At 37.3% G+C, this 22,219-nt stretch overlaps 2 protein-coding genes across 2 annotated transcripts in view; one reads left to right on the forward strand and one right to left on the reverse strand.

Moving 5' to 3' along the window:
- sh3bp1 (SH3-domain binding protein 1) overlaps positions 1 to 5,161 on the reverse strand; it is a 64,803-nt gene extending 59,642 nt beyond the window's left edge. The window contains exons 1-3 of the mRNA XM_066664690.1: positions 4,954 to 5,161; positions 843 to 885; positions 611 to 715 (exon numbers count right to left, since the gene is read on the reverse strand). Coding sequence (XP_066520787.1) covers positions 611 to 715; positions 843 to 885; positions 4,954 to 5,000 — 195 coding nt within the window. The 5' untranslated portion in view covers positions 5,001 to 5,161. The remainder of the gene's footprint in view (positions 1 to 610; positions 716 to 842; positions 886 to 4,953) is intronic.
- An 8,973-nt stretch (positions 5,162 to 14,134) lies between these two features.
- Positions 14,135 to 20,410, forward strand: phf5a (PHD finger protein 5A). Its single transcript, XM_066666093.1, has 4 exons — positions 14,135 to 14,302; positions 17,497 to 17,520; positions 17,659 to 17,825; positions 20,192 to 20,410. The coding sequence occupies exons 1-4, from the start codon at positions 14,251 to 14,253 to the stop codon at positions 20,279 to 20,281; spliced, it is 333 nt and encodes a 110-aa protein (XP_066522190.1). The 5' UTR covers positions 14,135 to 14,250; the 3' UTR covers positions 20,282 to 20,410.
- The last annotated feature ends 1,809 nt before the right edge of the window (positions 20,411 to 22,219 follow it).

A 22,219-nucleotide genomic window follows, 5' to 3' on the forward strand; every position in this document is an offset into this window, starting at 1 on the left:
AATGATATTTTAAAATGTAATCAAATGTGTTTGTATGTATTGAAGATTTAAAGCAAGTTGTGCAAAAATATCAAATGTAAACAGGAAATGTTTTACAGGAAAGAATATATTTCTGTAGATTTTTAAACAATGAAATTATGCATTGTGCATGAATATTTCCAAAAATGGCATTCCAATTCATCTGCATGTTAAATAAATATAATAGTCTTAGAATTTCTTTGAATTTCAAATTGATATCTCATATCTCCTTTTTGTCTAATACTTTTTTAGCATACATACTTCATATAGGATAATCCCCAATATATTTTCATCACCATTATTTGAGTAAAAATTTTTTACTGGGGCTGACACTAAATGACACGTTTGAAGAGTTTCTGTTGGAGCTTGGAGATTAATGTAATTACAAATTTTACATCAAAGGATTGATGTAAAATGTAATTACATTTGTAATAATGTAATTACAAATTACAATTTAAATTTACAACCAATCAGTAGATTTCTGTTTAATTGTAAACATTTAACATAATACATTTAATACTAAAACCTGTTTTTACCAGTGATGAAATCAGAATCTTATGTAATATAAATTCTAAATACGGAAGAAAATTACCATGCGTTTGTCTGAATCCAGGCCTTGTTGACTCTGAAGGCAACTGGTCAGCTTTTTATGAATTATCTGGGCGGCCTTTCTGGCTGGCTCCACACGTTGTTCCACCTTAACAAAGTCACATGTACAATGAACAACCAAGCCTTAGCATCTGAAACTACTGGGGGTGTTACCACCAATGGTAACTTGCACTCTCTAAAGACAGAAATAGAAATGCATCAAGCTCAGGACTCACCAAAACCAAATCCTCTGTAAGAAGCTCAGTTGCATCTTGTGATCTGCAAATTGTAGTAGAGTAGGTTATATATATTTTGATTATTTATACACATTTACAAGAATTCACATTGTTGAAAAACATATTCTGGTGTAATAAATGTAGTTAAATTGTAAAATGTACAGCACAGTATTTTAGTGTCAGTTTAATTACCACTCTTCTAGAGCTTAGTAAATACCTCATATTTTGGTTTGAAAGATCAGTCAAATTTCTACGGAGCCCTCATAAATCATTCATGCATTTTAATTAATTAGAGTGAACAAATTGCAATTCCTGCACACAGTTTAGTTCATTTGAGTGAACAATTAGTCATTCGTGCGCACGTTTTAACTAATTCGAGTGAATGAATTAGTAATTCCTGCTCACTTTTTAGCTAATTCGAGTGAACGATTTAGAATTTGTTCACACGTTTTAATTAATTCAAGTGAACAAATTGAAATTTGTGTGCGCGGTTTAGGTAATTCAAGTGAACAAATTAGTACTTTGTGCACATGACACTGGACATTCTCGATAATACTGGCGGAACAAGAACACATCTGGGTATTTGGACTCTACTTTCTACATTCTACATTGAGATGTGGACTTATAAACAGAACAGGACTTGGGCTGTGACTGATGATGATTCCCAAGAAAAAGAGAACGTAGGAAGAAATATTGAGAAACAGCCTTAGCCTGGTGAAATGGGTGTGGCTGAGTGTGAGGCCAGCAATCAGTGCTGTAAACAATCTTGTATTTTGTCACAGCAGTTTCACATCTGATGAACGCTCGTATTTTAGCAGTAGCAGCAAAAAATTAGGAATTTCACATGCAAAACTGAGGACACAAACCCAATGTGACTGTGGCTTTGCTGGTGTCGGGCCAAAGGTTTAAATCTTGTGGGCTGCATTAGGTGACTCAAGTGTCCATAGGTGTGAGTGAATGTGTGTGTGTTGCCCTATGAAGGACTGGCACCCCCTTCAGGGTGTATGGTTCCAGGTAGGCTCTGGACCCACCGCGACCCTGAACTGGATAAGGGGTTACAGACAATGAATGAATGAATGAATGAATGAATGTTGTCGTACATTTTAAATATAACTACCCAATATATTGAATATATTGTTCTGTACCCATTCTAAAAATAACCCAGCACTTATAGCACTCTTAATTTAGTGAGTGTGGGCCTAGCCGCTCAGCACCCGTTTAACCGGGTGAGCAGCTAAAAACACTTTGCACATTTTCAGTAATATGCTGTGGGGCAAGACCACGCTGGGCCTATGCTGATAGCAACCAATAAGAAATATAAGATTTACGTAGGCAAGGACAAGTGAATGTTATTTGTGGTGTCTGTGTTGATACAAAGTGATCATATCATGAACATAGTCACACAGATGATACTAAAGCTCTACACATGTCACCAGATCATCCAACATTATTAAACGAGGTAACATTTCTGTTTCATTCACATTCTCTCTTTTATTTCCTCTATATAAATCCACACAGCACTAAAATGGTGTCAGAAACTGCTTTAGCACTACAAACGCAAATGTGCATTTACTTACACATGTATTACTTATTTTTAGTGCTAAACATGTCACTGTAGTATGAGGTGAGTCATATATTAATTAAGTGTAGTTTCATTTGATTGCTGGTCATTCAGAATTTACAGTGGCCCACCAGGCCCCACTGACATCTGCTTTAGTATCAGTTCCAAAGCAAGCTGTAGAAACCTGCCTGAATGATGACATGCCTGTGGCATTAATCCCTGTAATCATGAAGTACCTGGAAAGTCTGTTTGTCATATACATCAAGGCTGCCCTCCTACTCACTGTAGACCCTTATCGATATGCATACTGATCCAATAGGTCCAATAAACCTCCATCGCATTTTCTGCCTATGTATGCAGGACTTTTTAAATTGGCCACAGTCAGTGAAGGTGGGCCTCCGCTGCTCTTCTACTCTGACACTCAGCACAGGGGCTTTGCAAAGATGTTTACTTAGGCCAATGGGTCAATGACTTCAAAATGAAAGCATATATAAACAATGACAATGCAGAGAGGGTTTATAGTTTTAGGTACTTAGGTACTCACATCTCTAAAAACCTTTCATGGACAATAAACAGAAGCTCACACAATATGCTGGACTCTACAGAGAAACAACCTACCTCATTGATACCTTACCTATAATTTCTAGTTATTATTTTTATTCATTTTAAGGAATGCATATTTGCAATTGTTGTATGTGTTATGTATGAATGTGTTTTTGAGAACAGTTTCATGTTGTGGGCCAGACTTTCATTTCATTTTAACATGCATTGAAAATAAAGGAATCTATCTCTATCTAATTTAAAAACAATTTACCTCCTACTCCTTTATACAGTTTGCACTACGCAGTCACTGACCTGACCCAAGAAATAAGCCAAATGTACTGAACCCAATTTTCTTTCTTTGCATTTTCTACATTTAAATATTGTGCTGCATGTAAGCTTTCACTCATCTGGTTTTCAGTGTTAAATATTGTAAACAGCAGACTGTTTCCATAAAAGTCTTCATTCAGCGCTAATGATACTAAAAACAGATCAAATATATTAAGGTCTGCAACTTCAGTATAGTAATTCTAAATATGGTATATTTAATTAAATATATAATTGTGACCTGTTGTTCAGAATAATACGTTAGTTGTCATTTAATTACTACTTGAAATTATTTTATGTCATTTCATTGTGATTTGAACAGGGGTCTCCTGTCAGTTTTAGTTTAATGGGAAAATTCAAGTATCTTTATTGAACATTTTTTATTAATTCTGCATGCACAAAAACTGTGTCTACTGATCATCATCAAGCAAGCAGCTGTTTCTGATGTGTTAGCCAGTCATATTCTACATCCTAAAATTAGAGAATGAAGGGTGCTGTGGTTAGGAAGCAGGCCAGAGAGAATGCAGGGGAAGTGGGCAGAAAACTGAAATATACAAATGGTTTCAGACACCATTTGTTGTGTCCCCTTTACTTCAGTCAAGTAATGCAAAAGGTTATAGGACAAATAGGCAACATTCATGATTTTACTGATTATTGGAGGCTTGTATAAATCAAGCATACATTTTTGGTCACAGATCAGTAGGCAGTGCAATATTTCTGATCACATAAACCTGAGCTGTGAAGTACTTGTTGTTTGATACAACAAATAATGCAAAAGCTCCAGGTGGTATCATATTCTTTAATTTAACAGAAAAAGGGAAACCATCTCAATTTTCAATCATCTCAATTGATGTGGCTGCTAGCTACATTTGTTAGCTTTCTTCTCATAAATCAAAGTTAGTCTGATGCCAGCTAGAGTTGTCTTCATGTGAAACTGTTAAATGAAACATCAGTGTACTATTTCGCCAGTCGTTCTCACAATCAGAAAAACCTTGAGTTAGAATAACTGTTATGACTTTTAAAATTGTTGCTTACATGCTGTCAAAACTGAAATTAAGAATGAACAAATATATTCTGCAATGGCTAATTTTAGGTTTAAGACAATTTCATCGTTACTGACTACTTTCTTTTCGGTACCAGTAGACACAGGACAATGTGTTTATTAATGCACTGCTAAAAATGCAGAGCAGGGTGCAAATCAAGCACCTCTTTTGTGCAGTCTGCAGTAAACTGCAGCTTAGCATAAGTGCTAATCGATACTGTATATTTACATTACAGGAAGCATACATGCAACTGAATTACAAATAAATAATCTGAAAAAATATTACTTTACTAAGACTTTATCAAGATAGTGACACTTAAGTGGATTTTATTTGTCACCTGTAAGGCATTTTAAAGTTATTCACAATGAAGTCACTTCATTTCCTCTCTAAACTTTACAAATTGCCAAAATTTAGGCCCTTAAATATTGTCATTTTTTTAATCTGACTTCAGCTGGTTTCCCATCTTATTTCTAATTTATATAAAAAAATACACTTTTGTCTAAACAGTACTGAAAATACATTCATACTAAGAAGGTAGTCTTAAGCTGTAGTTTATATGCCTGAAAAACATTAAGGTATACAACAAGCTGAAAGTCATGTAATTTAGTGTAAACATGTAAATGCTACATGAAATACTTACTTCCCAACACCTCCAAACTGCTTCAGGATGTTAAATTGCTTAAGCATAGTTATGACGAACTTATCCTCCAGTCACTCCTGCAGTCGATATTTTCGAGTTCACGTCAGAGTTTACTCACTTAGGTTTGTCAATATTGCCCTATTATTTATATAAATAGGAAAACAATGTCATTTATACAGGTTTTCCATTTGAAATACGTTACAGCTAAGCTTCACACGCTTCATCAAATCAGAAAAGAGGAAGTTACAACAAGCATACAGGGAAGAAGGTCGACGCATCATGCTGTGAAACTCTTGCAGTCTCATTTAGCCACAGTGAAAAGAGAACTATGATAAATAACATTTGTCACTTCTTGATGAACCTTTTTTAGAAAACAAGTGCTCTAATAATGTTTCACCATATAACATTTATTTGATTTAATTTATTTACCCATATAACACAAAAAAACATATAACAGGTTTGAGGAGTTAAGTTACTTTGATTTCATCTGATATTAAATTCCTTCATTTGAATTAGATACTGCATGTTATTAAAGGCTCAGGAATGCCTGAAATATCAAGCCAAAACCTATTTCATTTATGAGCAATGCACAACATGCAAGGCAGGATGTGAGTACAACTGCACAACTAAGCATATCCTGAAGCTACCAGTGCTTGCAAAGCCAAGAAAAAAAAAAACGTCATTTGTTGTGGTTGAACATTGGGGTAAAACTTTACTGTAGGGTGCTGTTCTCATTTGTGTGGGTCACGCACAATTTCCATAAAGAATTTATGTTGAATTCAAGTTTCAGACTACATGACACCTACATAAAGCCTTTATGACAGCTGACATAAGCATACATAAACATTTATAAAATGCTTATTCAAAATGTGGCAGTTGTGATAAACTCTGCTTTTGTCAACTTTGATGTCAAGCTGACATAACAGCTACGCCAAGTGACATAGATTGTTGGTGACAGATGTGTCAAAACATTTTCTGAGGTGACAGGACATTGTATGTTATGACAATTGACACTGTAGCTTTTTTTGTAGTTTTTTTTGCAGTTATGTCAGATGACAATGATGATGGTGTGACATTGCTTGCCAAATTACTTTGGCTCTTGAAATTTTTAGGCTTTAGATTCATGTACTCTCACGATGTTTTTGTTTGTATTTTGTTTGGTTTTACACTTTGTTTCATTTATAAATTCTTAAGCAAATACCATGACACCATTATGAAAGTGTCTCTATGTCTCGCCTAATCTATCTGGTTGATAATCTATCTGGTCCGTCATCTGAATCTCTTCTGTAATTGGTCAATTCGTGTGTCTATCAATGTTTTTGTTTAAAACTGACCAATGGAATATCAAAAAATCACTAAGGACTTACCTATCCTTTCAGATACCCTCCATGTTTTATTCAGTCAACGTCAGAGAAATGGCTTAAAAAAGTTTGCATGCATTGCTGCAGCGCTTTTTGAAAGCAGCGACGAGGAGAATGGAGCTTCAGAGACATAGGGGTTTTATTCATATGATGAAGAGGAATACAAAAGTAGATTTTATTCATTTGAAGATGGGTAAGTGATCTGGAACTGAACACGAACATGAAAACGGAGCCGGTCCTGATTCCACTTGCACAACGGACTGGATCCAGTCTTCATGTTTCCTGTGCTCCTTCGATCCAAATGTGGTTCAGATCCTTCGTCAGCCACCTGATCTAGATGAGATCCGGTCCAGATCTGCAGGTATTTCAGATCCGCGTTCCCAATGATATTGAATTTAATTTATATATATTCATTCATTCATTATCTGTAACCGCTTATCCAGTTCAGGGTCACGGTGGGTCCAGAGCCTACCTGGAATCATTGGGCGCAAGGCAGGAATACACCCTGGAGGGGGCGCCAGTCCTTCACAGGGCAACACACACACACATTCACTCACACCTACGGTCACTTTTGAGTCGCCAATTCACCTACCAACGTGTGTTTTTGGACTGTGGGAGGAAACCAGAGCACCCGGAGGAAACCCACGCGGACACAGGGAGAACACACCAACTCCTCACAGACAATCACCCGAAGTGGGAATCGAACCCACAACCTCCAGGCCCCTGGAGCTGTGTGACTGCGACACTACCTGCTGCGCCACCGTGCTGCCCTATATATATATATATATACAAAATTTACATATACCAGTTTCTCACTCCTAACCCTGCAGTGCCCATGTTCTGCATATTGTAGTGTTTTAATTTTTCATTGTAACTCAGGGCTTGATTAACCAGATAGCAAAACTGATTTGGTCCGGATGTAGCACATAATGAAGCCACCTCTCTAGTATATAAGTATGTACATAGACCAAGATTATCAGGCAAAAGAGTTGGAGTATGTGTAATTTACCAAAACAAAAGTGTATCTTTTTCTCATTAAAATGTTTTACCCCCAGGGGCAGAAGAACACGGCAATATCAAACTTTTGCGATGTTTATATTAACATCTTGGCAATAACACAGTGCAGAAATACAGTTCATACACTCTCTGTCTTAACACCCTAGATATCAGTCTTAAACAATGCGACACCTTCGCTTCTTTTTATTATGGAACATTTACAGACCACCAGGGCCTTACTCAGAATTTCTTAAAGAATTCAGTGTTTTCGCTGCAAACCTAGCTGTGTGCAATCATAAAGTTATAAATGTAGGAGATTTCAATATCCATTTTGAGAAGGCAGATGACCTACTAAAAAGGCATTTACTTCAATCCTAGACTCTATTGGTACTACTCAAAATGTAACAGGGCGTACTCACTACTGCAGTCACACTTTAGACTTAGTTTTGACACTAGGTCTTAACATAGACAAAATTAATATCTTACCGCAATCCTCAGCAATCTCCGACCATTACCTAATTTCATATGAACTACGTCTTAGCCATAACATATGTACGTCCCCTTGCTATTCTACAAAGCGTAAAATAAAACCATCTACCGCCCTACAGTTTATAGAAAACCTTCCAGAACTATCAACTTCATCAGACCCAACAGAGCTAGATGTACTAACTGACTACTTAGAAAATACCTGTCGGTCTACTTTAGAAAATGTGGCACCACTTAAAAGAATAAGTATGAGACAGAAAAAGCTCGCCCCATGGTATTATGATAAAACCTGTACCTTAAAACTAGCATCACGGAATCTAGAGCGGAAATGGCGATCAATCAAGCTGGAAGTGTTTCACTCGGCCTGGAAGGACAGCCTTATAGAGTATAGAAATGCCCTCACTAAAGCTCGCTCAGCTTATCTGGCCTCGCTGATCTCCAATAATAAAAATAATCATAGACTACTGTTTAGTGTGTTTTCCAGAATTACAAAAAATCAGGCAGGTTCTGAATAAAAAAATTCCAGCAACTCTCACCAGTAAAGATTTTATGGACTTTTTTAAATAATAAAATTGAAAATATCAGACAACAAAGTCAAGCCACAGTATTAAATCCGACCTGGCTGCCACCCGATGTGGCTGATACACAACATAATGTAATCGTAAAAGAAAGACTTGAAACCTTTTACCCACTCCCACAGTTCGAACTAGAGAAGATTATCACCTCTGCAAACTGTACAACTTGCACACTTGATGCAATTCCCACAAAATAACTCCACTACCAGAATTACTACCAGTTTTTATCAGTCTTCTTTTAACTAAACTCATCCATTATCTTGGGCCATGTACCCAAAGCTTTTGAATTAACAGTTATTAAACCTATGATCAAGAAACCAAATCTTGATGCTAGCACACTGTCTAATTAAAGGCCTATTTCTAATCTGCATTTTCTACCCAGATCTTAGAAAAATCCATGGCCCAATAACTTAGTTCATATCTACATAATGTTAGAAAACATGGTTGGAATTACAGGGACAGCCCTATTATGGTTTAAATCATACTTAACAGAACGTTATCAATTTGTAAAAAATAAACAATTTATCTTCAAATTATTCTAAAGTAAGTATTTGGAATTCCACAATGGCTCTATTTTAGGACCATTATTATTTACATTATACATGTTTCCGCTAGACCCCCCATACTCAAATAGCTTTTTAGGCCCTTTGGGCATCTGTTTCTGGCCCGCGAACTGTTTTGAAAAGTTTTTTTTTTAATTACAATTTTTTTTCAATCGCGCTGTCCGCTCTTATTTTGAAATCGCGCACAGCGATCTCAAGACGAGGCTGGGGATTGCCTCCATGGCAACAATAAACAGATAGCAGTAAAGCCCTCGGAAACGAGACAGTCACTCTCTCGCTCAGCAGCAGCAACACGTTTACCGACCGGAGCAATAATGACATGCCCGAAATTTGCCCCAAAAAGAAAACTGGACAGCGACAACCGCCAGTTCCAGGTAGAATGGACAGAAAGATTTGCGTTCTTTCTACCACCGGCCAGTACTCGCCCTATGTGCTTAATGTGTTTTATATATATATATATATAACATCATAATGTTATATATAAATGTTATACGTTATATTGTTATGATACGTTATCATACACGGTCCCAATAAATGGCCCCTTGAGTCATTGAAAAATAAAATTGTGGCCCCTCATCATTTCTCTTCGAGTACCCCTGCGCTAGGCACAGTTATAAAAAATCATGACATTAACTTTCACTGCTACGCAGACGACACGCAATTGTATATTTCAGCCAAGCCCGATGACAAACACAGATTATAGAAAATAAAGGACTGTGTAAAAGATGCGAAAGGCTGGATGTTGTGTAACTTCCTCCCTCTAAACAGCAACAAAACAGAGCTCCTGCTTTTGGGTCCAAAGGTGGCAAGAAATAAATTATCAGATTTAATTTTAAATCTCGCTGATTTTCCAGTTAAACCTGGTTCAGCAGCAAAAAATCTTGGCGTCATCACTGACCCAGATTCATCATTTGATCAACACATAGGTAGTATCACTAGGACAGCTTTTTTTACATCTTCGCAACATCGCTAAGATTAGAAATGCCTTATCCCTGCAGGACGCAGAAACGTGCCTTTATTACTCCAAGACTTGACTACTGTAACGCACTACTGTCAGGATGCATCAGCAGCAATTTAAGTAAACTTCAACTAGTTCAAAATTCTGCAGCCAGGGTCCTCACTAAAACTAGAAAATTTGAACATATCAGTCCAGTTCTACCATCACTTCATTGGCTGCCTGTAAAATTACACATCGATTACAAAATTCTGTTATTAACGTATAAAGCCCTACATGGGCTCATTCCTGAATACCTTCAAGATACTGTTTCCTATTATGAGCCTCCACGTTTACTCAGATCACAGAATACTGGACTTTTAATAGTTCCCAGAATTCAGAAGGCCTCAGCTGGGGGAAGAGCTTTTTCTTATAAAGCCCCCAGACTCTGGAATGATCTTCCAGAAAATGTTCGGGACTCAATCTTCAAATCTAGGCTAAAAACTCATTTGTTTAGTTTAGCTTGTGGTAACTAATGCTCCCCAATAGATAAAGGCAGCAGATCTAGGTGGTCAATGGACACAGGGAATTATAGTAAACTGAGACGCTGATGCTGTCATCCCGCCACTTCACACGATTACTCAGGTTTGTTGGCGGTGGAGCGGAGGGATGTCAGTGTTTCAGGAAGCTCCCGTGTCTGTATGTCCTTCTGGTTCTTTCCTTTTAGTTGAAGCTGTCATAATCACATGGACACGTTCACACTTTCTGCTTTACAAACACCAAACAGTTTAAAACTAATTCCATCCCTTTACCTTTTTCCGAGTAAAGGACCTCCCACCTATCCAGCTGGACAGTGATGGATGACTGTCAAGCTACTCTTCCATGCTTCAGACCAGCTGCCCACGCTCCAACCACCACCAAGCACCTTGGACCTGCCCCTACACTGAAGTTTTCACAGACTCCTAACTGTTATTACCAGTATATTGACCAGAGGAGGATAGGTCACCCCTTGTGAGACTTGGTTCCTCCCAAGGTTTCTTCCGGTCAGGGCTGGGCAGGCTGATTGAGGAGGACACAAGTGCAATAACAGACTTTTATTAACACCACCAGAAACCAATAGATAAAACTAAACGGGGCTAACTAGACACGGAATACTAAAATACAAAGAACTTGAGAAAGGAAGACCTGGACAGAGAGTGACCTGAACAGAGAGGGCTAAACAGAGAGACTTAGACAGAGGAAGACCTAGTGGACAACGAGAGATAAACAGAGAAACCTAGATATATCTATATATCTAGTAGAATCTGCATTTGTGGATCAAGTCAGTCACACGTGTTTTCCGTGACGTGCATTTGTTCATTTCCTCTCTCGGGGTTTTGGATAAGGGTGTCTCTGCAGGCCGGAGGCAGCTCCAAGTGTGCCCTTGCACAAAATAGGTATCCTAGTTATTTTCTTTCTTCTAACAAATTTCTATAACTAATGCAGCTCAAATTGCTCTGTTTGAGCATTGTTTGGAAGTGTGAGAGAATGTCAGTGAGTTCTTTGGGATATTGTGTTAGATTATTGTTTATTTTGTAGTACAGCTGTATGCCTGGTGACCATGTAATAACTGTTTGTTTTCAGTGTTAATATTATACCTTGTAAACATTGAGTACATTATATGGAGTACGTTTTCAGCATTATGTGATTTACAGACTTGTTTGTGGTTGGGTTAATATGTGAAATTCTTGCAATAAATAAAGAGAATAACCATTTAACTGAGACCACGTACTGAGAATGATAATGTTTTCTTACATAGAGGCTACTACTCATTTCCTAACAAAAGACATGACAGTAAATATGGGTTCATCAGCACAGCTCAGTGCTGGGGTGCTATATATTCTTCGCCTGGCATTAGGTTCATGTTTCTCTACTCCAGAGAATCCAGTTCTATTGTCAGTATTTCTCTACAGGAATTAGAGAAGCAGTGTGTGCACATTTGCACATCTGTGTTAGTAATGGGTGCAACTTAATGTAGAATACATTCATTACAAATTTGTCCTCAAATATTTGTACATATGGTGTATTTCTGAAATAAATTAAACTGAATAAATGAACTATATAAAAATAAATTGATAGCCCTTCGGGCGGCACGGTGGTGCAGCAGGTAGTGTGTTGCAGTCACACAGCTCCAGGTTGTGGGTTTGAGCCACACTCCATGTGACGGTCTATGAGGAGTTGAATTAGATAAGCAGTTTTAGACAATGAATGAATGAATGATAGTCCTTCTACAAATTCACATGCACAATCCGGGTAATAATAAAGGGAGGCTTTCTGACAGTCTAAGCCAGTGTTATCCAATTCTGATCCTATTCTACCTGTTCAAACAAACTTGATTCAACTAATTTTGTGAGTAGGGTGTTCCAGGACCTGGTTCTGATGCCAAATCAAAGCATATGTGATCATCTGAACACAAAGAGTAATACATAATACTCTACAACAAGGACATACTTCTATAAAGAATCATTTAAAACCACACAAAGGAACTAAATGAAGTACAGTGAACTTCTCTGAATGTCTGTTTATATTCGTAATTTTAAGTTGAGCCACATTTCCTGAAAGATTGCACCACTATCTTGGAATTCATTAAACCATAACTACATTACAGTGAATTTCCATCTTATTAAGTTCACCTCACTTGTAGCTACATGCACTGACTCTATTGTTACATACACCCACTATGACTGAGTGCTCATGGTAGGTTTGCGGAATATTATGATTATTTGCAAATTATTAGCACCATTTCTCCCATGTCCATTAACGGAAAGGAGCTGCTTTAAATATTTATTTGAATATTGGGCCATTTTCTATAGTGTTATTTAAGGGTTTACACATTTAAACTGATTATAATCCAATACTGTGCTGAGTACAAAACAAATAATACAGTCCTATAGTTCTGTAATCAAATTAAAATAATGATTGTAGACATGAGACTTAATGGATTTCATAAGTCTGCAGTTCACCCCATAATCAGATTACCAAAAATATATAATTAAAATATCAGAAGTGCTATGTATTTCGTTTTCACTGAAACGTAATATTTTAATCTATAACTAGTAGAGGGTACCTAGTTCTGTTGGAGAGAAACTATGCCCTTTTTTCAAATCACAAAGGCTGCTTTTCCTACATTCGCCTTCCCACAAAACATAGATCGCCCACTTGCTGCGTATGGCCCTCCCACTTGCTGGCCTCTGGCCTGCAGCAACTATATATCTCTGCAGGCCGGCAACTACATATTCAGGGTCGCGGTGGGTCCGGTCCGGAGCCTTACCGGAATCACTGGGTACAAGGCAGGAACACACAAGTCCCTCACAGGGCAACACACACACACACAGACACACTGAGTCGCCAATCTGCCTACCAACTCCTCACGTGTGGCTCAAACGCACAACCTCCAGGTCCCTGGAGCTGTGTGACTGCAACACACTACCTGCTGCACCACCGTGCCGCCCGAAGGGCTATCAATTTATTTTTATATAGTCCATTTATTCAGTTTAATTTATTTCATAAATACACCATATGTACAAATATTTGAGGACAAATTTGTAATGAATGTATTCTACATTAAGTTGCACCCATTACTAACACAGATGTGCAAATGTGCACACACTGTCTCTCTAATTCCTGTAGAGAAATACTGACAATAGAACTGGATTCTCTGGAGTAGAGAAACATGAACCTAATGCCAGGCGAAGAATATATAGCACCCCAGCACTGAGCTGTGCTGATGAACCCATATTTACTGTCATGTCTTTTGTTAGGAAATGAGTAGTAGCCTCTATGTAAGAAAACATTATCATTCTCAGTACGTGGTCTCAGTTAAATGGTTATTCTCTTTATTTATTGCAAGAATTTCACATATTAACCCAACCACAAACAAGTCTGTAAATCACATAATGCTGAAAACGTACTCCATATAATGTACTCAATGTTTACAAGGTATAATATTAACACTGAAAACAAACAGTTATTACATGGTCACCAGGCATACAGCTGTACTACAAAATACACAATAATCTAACACAATATCCCAAAGAACTCACTGACACTCTCTCACACTTCCAAACAATGCTCAAACAGAGCAATTTGAGCTGCATTAGTTATAGAAATCTGTTAGAAGAAAGAAAATAACTAGGATACCTATTTTGTGCAAGGGCACACTTGGAGCTGCCTCCGGCCTGCAGAGACACCCTTCTCAGCCTGCAGAGATATGTAGTTGGGGAAAACAGTCTACCGCTGGGTTACAGCAGTGGAGTACGCATGCGTGAAGTTCTGCGCACGCGCATTTCACATCGGGCAGGGAGCAAACACGGGAAACACGATCCGCACGAGAGGCTAATACAATGGCTAAACATCATCCTGACCTAATCTTCTGTAGGAAGCAGGCGGGCGTAGGTAAGACTTACTGTTAAACAAATGTGATATACGGATATGGTAAATAGCGAAGTCCTTAAGCTTGTATTCAAATTCTTATGTATGAAACTAGCTGGACTCTCGCTGACTGTGGTAAACTTGGTTTCACGTTCGCACTTACGGAAATCTTCCTTATATAGATTTAAAGCGATGTTTGCAAACGTGCTAATATCTGCTACCTCTTACAGCTGGCAACCAAAACCTGGTTTACGTTAGAAATCGACCAATTTTAAATGTAGGGAATGTGCTCAGTGTACTGCTTTCGCCGCGGCAAGGTCTAAGGGACCATCTACAAATTACATGATACAGCCGCAATAAGTGATCTTAGGGGTCCCAGCACGTTCCGTGTTGTGTTTTTGTGTGAAAATTTCAAAACTGTTGAATTGTCGATCATAAGGCTTCGAAATGTTGTATTAAATCATGTACCTCCTAAACAACTAACAACAACATGTGTATTTTAACTTTCACTAAATTGTGGTGGTAGTTTTTGTCATATTTCAATAGCCTATAATCTACAATAACTCTACGAAATAAGATCTACTCAAAGCAATTAATGTAACAACTTGCATGCAAGTTTTAAGGATTGGATTGTTGTTAAATGAACTTATTTTTATCTAAAAATTACAGCTTCAAAATCAATGTGATGTTCCACTGACCTGTAATAGGGAGAACAGGGGCTCTATTGTCACTACTGTGGACTCAAAACTTCAGAAGCTTCACAATGTAAATTTCGGAGGAGGGTAGGATGCTTCCCTCCTCCTTTTATTATGTAAGGCTTAATTAATTTCAACAAACAATTAATTTACTTTTTTTGTATTAATTACTACAATTTGCTCAAAAACAGATATATTTGAAAATTCCATGTTTTGAAGTTGAAGGTGCAACAAATGTTTTTACAAAAATAAATTATTCTGCATACTACAAAAAGGCTACAAATGTCTCTGAGCATTCAAAATCCCTTGTTGAGTACTTTGGGGCAGAGATAACTTACAGATCATAACAGCTTTGTAAAGAAAATATCACAAGTGGTAATGCTAGAGACAACAAGCTCAACTTTAATTTAAAAAGTTGCAGTAAACTATCTAAACACAACGATTTAACATGTGCACATCCTGTTCAACAGTCCAGCTCTGGCCATGTCCCAAATGGATCTCACAAACTATTCACTGAAGCATACTGTAAATTTTACAAATCACATTCAGATCACACTGGTCACATTAACAGCATAGAACCTAACGTTAGCACCTCGGTTTAATCACAAAAACCATGGAATTTATTAAATGTAGGAGAGCTGCATCTCAAATAGTGCCCTATACACTACCTTATGGGTCTACGGGCTTGTAGTGCACTACTGAAAGAGTAGTGACTGATTGATTCAGCCACAGGGCGAGAGGCTGCCTCAGACTAACACTAAAGAGATTTGATTGATTTAAATAAGAAAATGCTATAAAGTAATGAAATAATTCCACATAAACATTTAGAATTATTTCCTATCAAGGATTTAGCCACATATCCTACAGCTCTGTGGCTGTTGTTAATTACCAAACACAGAACCACTGAGTCATTTGACATAGCCAGAGTTTTGCTGTTATCCAAATCGGGGAGTGCCAGATCCATCTGTTTGAATATCCCTCTTTCCTTAATTCATTTATTATTTTATCCAGCATCATGCTAGAGTATCTGCTAACTTGTTAGCCTTCACTTGTAAAATAATGTTACAGTGTCAAAAACGGGCGGCACGGTGGCGCAGCAGGTAGAGTGTGTGTGAGTGTGTGTGTGTGTGTTGCCCTGTGAAGGACTGGCGCACCCTCCAGGGTGTATTCCCACCTTGCGCCCAATGATTCCAGGTAGGCTCTGGACCCACCGCGACCCTGAACTGGATAAGCGCTTACAGACAATGAATGAATGATGAGTGTCAAAAACATGACATGAATTATGACCGATTTTTTTTTTCAGCACAACTTTCTGAAAAGCAATTGTTAATATGAGAAAATGAAAATGCAGCTAGCCTTAATTTGTCTCAATGTTGCAGAAGGGGAGGGATGAGATGTATGCTTTTCTTTAATTCATTCGGCAGCTCAGCTAGTTTAGTTGGCACAACTCAAAATTTGCAATGTTGCGATGATGCAAAACAATTCATCTGAATAAATGTTTTTAATTTGGCAGAACTCACAATAAATGTAACAAACTATTTTTTATGTTGAATTTACTTTTTGTCTTAAATTGTAGTTACTAATGTGCTGAGTCATTTTTAGACTGTATACAACAAACTAAACATTTCAAATAGGTATTTATTGTTTTTACTAAATTGTGGTGGTAAGGGGTTTTTAATAATTTCAGTCCATGGGTGTGTGCCATGTTGTGTACAGATTGTCAGAGGACAGCACTTATCTAAACAGATGGGAAAGATGAACATTATCTTATACACAGCTCATCTCCCCGTGCTGGAGACCCTCACAACACAACTTTGGAGATGAATGATCCCACTGTGTTGCATAATGAGGAGGAAAAAGTTTTTAATCATGTTGTTTGACTTATTTATTAGCATGTGAAGGACTACCGACACAGGACATATTTGTCTCATTCTTTTTCTGTTTACAGAATAAATAAATTTATCCTTCTTTCCCTTATTTTGGAACCTGCTTTAAAGGTTTACATTTTGCTCTATTATGTACACCAGTTTTTATTTTCTTAGTCTCAAGTAGTTAATAAATGAAAATGCATAGTTCCTTTATTATCCAGCTTAACTCTACTTAAAGGGAATGTCAGTGATTGTGGGGAAATTCTGTCTCATGAAAAGATATAATAAAATATTTGCAGACATGTGAGGGGTGTACATCAGGATAGAGGTATACTGTTCTGATTCCCGTTTCATGTAGACTTTATAAAATAGCCTACGAAAATGTTACTGCTGTTCATGAAAATCATTGAGCCCTACTACAAAACACCATATATTCTGTAAACCATATTTCATGTACAAGTATTAATGCCATTACACTTTGTTGTTACACATACATTTGGTAAGCTCTATTAATAAACAGGTTTGACTCACCAAGGCTTTGTAGAATCATGTATTAGAAATCAAACCCTCAAAGAGACTTTGGAAACATTCTGAAAATTTGAACAATCTGTGGAATCGCCCTTTAAGTGACACTTTTTTCTTTTTGTCTTTACAGCTATTGGGAGGCTTTGTGAGAAATGTAAGTTTAAAAAGGTTATTTAAATCCTAGTTAAACATGTTGATAAAATGTGTGTGCAAGATTTTGTCTTCTAAATAAACTTTGTTTAAAGCATTAAGAAAACTTAAATGTATACTGACTGGTTGTCTTCCTCTTCAGGTGATGGCAAATGTGTTATCTGTGATTCTTACGTCAGACCTTGCACACTTGTGCGCATTTGTGATGAATGCAACTATGGGTCCTATCAAGGACGCTGTGTAATATGTGGAGGCCCTGGGGTCTCTGATGCTTACTACTGCAAGGAATGCACCATTCAGGAGAAAGATGTGAGTAAGCTTTAATTTTACTGGCAACATTAGATTTTGTCTTTTAAAACATTTAACAATACAAAAAATGATCCATTAAAAGTTTTCAGTTAATCAGTTTCCACCATATTAACAAACTCAACAGATTTCAACTTTGCATTATGTATTTGAAATGGAATACAGGGTCTTGCGTCTATTGTGCGAGAAATAGCAACCCATGTGCTGCAACTTAACAGTACAAGTTTTTGTGAACTAACAATTACGGGGACATGAATTACAAATAAAGACTGATATTTGAAGAAAAACATTTTTCATTTTTTGTCTATATTTAATAATCTTTACTCATGATAACATGCACAAAACTGAATATGTTGAAATGCACTTAATGCAAGGCGGTGACAGTGATGTAGGGAAGTGATGGCAGTGCCATTAATATTAGCCTTATGCTTAACATTGACACCTGAGTGAGGCATGCCTAGGCCTGGGAAGCCTCTTTTAAAAAGTATGGTGCAGTGTAGGCCCCACGTGTTGTTCCTCCTTCTGTGTCTTACTTGGAGAACCATGCAGACCATGGCTGCAGACAGTGTGTAGAGGACAGAGCAAGCAGCGTGTGCAATGAGCCCCAGAGTCCAGCAGCAGGCATCTCTCTCTCTCTCTCTCTCTCTCTCTCTCTCTCTCTCTCTCTCTCTCTCTCTCTCTCTCTCACACAGCTGAGTTACATATTGGTTACAACCAGTTTTCAGGGCTGATTATTTTCTTTCTACTTTGCATTTTGTATTTAAGCTTGTATACATATTTTTATTTTTCTATATATACCAGCATTTACCTCATTATTTTGAGAAAAAATTCATTTTAATAGTAAATATTATTTTCATTATAGTCTTCGTGAATATCTGGTAGTAAATATCTGCATGCAATAATGCAGTAAATGGAGCAACATTAGTGCTTAAAGGTTCGCTTGTTTAAAAACTCTATCTCTAATTTTTGTATTTTATCTTTAGTGATATTCTAACAGTAATATTGTGAACATTTGCAAAAAAATTGCTGATGGAACGTCTCTATAATAATTTCTCTCTCGCTATCCCCTCCTTCATTCTTCATTTATGTACATAATAAAATTTAGCTGTTGGCCTGCAGATTTCTGTTAAGAAGGAGGCAAGTCTGCAGGATCTAAACATTTCTGTCATGCAGATGTTAAGAATTTGACAAAGTGACATCATTAACAAAGGTTGATATTGTGACACCCTTTGAGATCTACATCCAGAGTGTCACTATGACAGCGGGAACCCCCTGTAGCATACTGTGCAAGGCCCAAAATGATCAATTTGAATGTGTTTGTCAATATGTTAAAATCACTGGCAATAATTGGTAGAAATAAAGCACATTTCTGTAAATTCATCAGTAAAATTAGCTTTGTACCTTGGAGGCCTGTAGACAGTCACTAGTAATATTCATGGTGTCTCTCTCAGAATAGCAAAGAGATATTCAACTGATGTGAAGTCGCCAAAAAAATTGTTTGCAGTTGAAAGACTCATGTAGCAGAGCAGCCAGATCTCTACCTATTCTGCTAATATGCAATACATTTGTAATATGTGGGTGAGCCAACTCAATTAATAGAGTTACAGCACTAGATTAATTTAGCTATGTTAATGTTAAAAGCATGAACTCAAGCCCAAATGCAACAATATATTGCAGTAATTAAATTAGTCACTTTTGCACTTAGCTCTAGAATCTCTGAGGCTTATTCTTTGGGTTTTGGTGTCTCCAGCTGCTTGGACTGGTTCGTTGCACTCATGTCCTTTTCCTGCCACTGCCTTAGCTTGTCCTTAGAGTGAAGAGGGTTTGATATGTCAGCTAGAAGTCTGCACCCCCACAGGACTCATAGGTCCTGTCACAATATCTTGCAGTGCAGGACTAAATTTAATTGTCATTCGTAGGAGCAGGTAATTAAGCAGTGCAGTGAACACGGGAGCAGGACAACATAAACATGAAGAAGAATCAAATCGCAAATTAATAAAAACACAATTATTTGCACATTTAACATAAAAAAATAGCTAAATAATCAAAACTCATTCTGAATATTTGTGAACCAACCAATCACATGGACAACACAACACATGGTTTGTAAATTGCATAATCTTGCACATTTATAGGTCACTGAATTGTGGTTTGTTAAAGAGTAGTTCATTGGATACATCAATAATACATAAAATATTTTAGTTATTATTACACTTGGACCATATTTCATAGTGAAAATGATTACTTTAGGAAAATATTGGTGATTCATTTGTTCAGTATATGTTGAGCTGCTTTTCTGATCTATAACAGTTCTATATTCTCTTCTCTCCCTCCTCCTCAATTCTCAACCACTCCCACCTTTTGTACAGCGAGATGGCTGCCCCAAAATTGTGAACCTGGGCAGCTCAAAGACTGACCTCTTCTACGAGAGAAAAAAGTATGGCTTCAAAAAGAGGTGAAGATCTGAAGGTGTTTCTGATGTAATTTTCAGAAGGTTGTGAAGATCTGAAGGTTTTTCTGATGTAGTTATGTAAAAGCTTTTTTCTACACAAGAATGCGTAAAATATTTGCCATGCAATAAAAGTTTGTTGTACAAATTGATGCATATATTTGTTTCTGTTAAGTCAGGACAGGGAAAAAAATTGAGATTTGAACTGTTGTTCCTAACTCCCTAAATATTAAGCATTAACCTTGTTAATGCTATGCAGTTTTAATTTTTAAAGAAGAGCAACTTTGAAGAAGAGAAACATTGGACAGAATTCCAATGAGTGCTTTGCTCAAACTTAACTTACGCAGTTCGACAGTTTATAATACACAGTTTGCCATTCAATGATCTTAAGGAAAGTTGTAAATAATGGAAATCAATGAACCTATAGGGAAATGACCCTATAACCTGTTACATTTCCTTTAATTAAAAAACTATAAGCAAGCCATAGCATTGACTGTAAGAGTAGGTTCATAAAACATAACTGATGATTGACATCCACCTACCCCGTTCTCAATTTCCATCAGGTCATGGGTATTAAATAAACAAATTTGGCACCTTAACATGCTTCTTCAATCCCCATGGACTAAAATAGGGAGAAAAAGTGTTCCCCTCAAAAAGGGTATGTAGAGAAAACGTTCAGTCTAAGCCTAAAATGAGTGCAATTGGACTACTGGTGTGAAACAAAATTTGTTCACTCAACCTCTTTATTTGTAGCAGTCTAGATAAATGCTTGGGTTAATTAAATGTTTGTAGTCTCATTGTTCATGGGTACAAATAGATTTACAAATGGTCTTGAAAATGTCCAAAACACACTGAAAGTGTCAAATTTTTACAAATTTATTAAAATTACCCTGTAAGCAAACAGTTATCTTCCTAACAGCCAGTTACATAGCCTGTAACGTCCAGGAGCTGCAGGTTAACTGCTTGCTAAATTATTTTGTTACTTGTGGTCTGTCAGTTAATGTGGATTATTTCAAAATGAAAGTGTGTTTGGTCAGTAATACCCACCTATTTAATGGCTGATCTGGCTTTGCTGTTAGATTTAGCAGACAGGGCTCCAGAGGACATACAGATATACAGCAACAAACATATACGCTGCTCAAAAAAAGGAACACTAAAATAACATGTCCTAGATCTCAATGAATGAAATATTCCAATTGAAAATCTTTATTTATTGCATAGTGGAATGCACTGAGAATAAAATAACAAAAATGATATAAATCAAATTTATTATCCCATGGAGGTCTGGATTTGGAATCATACTCAAAAGTGGAAAATCAAATTACAGGCTGATCCAACCTCAGTGGAAATTCCTCTAGACAAGTTAAAAAGAGGCTCACGTGTGTGTGTGTGTCCTTGTGCCTGTATGATCTTCCTACAATGGCTGGGCTTGCTCCTGGTGAGGCGATGGGTGTTCTCCTGAGGGTTCTACTCCCAGACCTGGAGTAAAGCATTAGTCAACTCCTGGACAGTCTGCGGTGCAATGCGGCACTGGTGGATGGAACAAGTCTGGGGAGTGGGCAGGCCAGTCCATAGCATCAATGCCTTCATCGTGCAGGAACTGCTGACACACGAGGCCTAGCGTTGTCATGCATCAACGTTGATTTTACAGAAGTGTGATTGACTTGGGGTTTTATTGTGCTGTTTGTTTTTTTGTGTGAACCCACATCACAAACAGTATTGGCTTTGCAGTTTCTCGCTACCGTGTGAGAGGCTGTGGCTGTAAGGAGCCAAAGCTGTGCGATTCCACAGGTTGTTATATGGAACCCTATGCGTTTTATTTTTATATATATAATTCATGGTTTTTGATCATGATAATACACAAAGGTGCATGCTAAGTTGACCTTTGCAAACAATTGGTATGTACTAACATACACAAGGCCTCTGGTGTTTATGCATCATATGTGAA

This window comes from Hoplias malabaricus, chromosome 3 (assembly GCF_029633855.1).
Source record: "Hoplias malabaricus isolate fHopMal1 chromosome 3, fHopMal1.hap1, whole genome shotgun sequence".
In the NCBI taxonomy this organism is placed as follows: domain Eukaryota; kingdom Metazoa; phylum Chordata; class Actinopteri; order Characiformes; family Erythrinidae; genus Hoplias; species Hoplias malabaricus.

What these genes read in the sequence shown, in the direction of transcription:
- phf5a (XM_066666093.1), top strand. Translation starts at nt 14,251, where the DNA reads ATGGCTAAACATCATCCTGACCTAATCTTCTGTAGGAAGCAGGCGGGC. An exon ending in TAGGAAGCAGGCGGGCGTAG is followed by an intron (nt 14,303 to 17,496) that starts GTAAGACTTACT and finishes TTGTCTTTACAG; the next exon opens with CTATTGGGAGGCTTTGTGAG. An exon ending in TGGGAGGCTTTGTGAGAAAT is followed by an intron (nt 17,521 to 17,658) that starts GTAAGTTTAAAA and finishes CTTCCTCTTCAG; the next exon opens with GTGATGGCAAATGTGTTATC.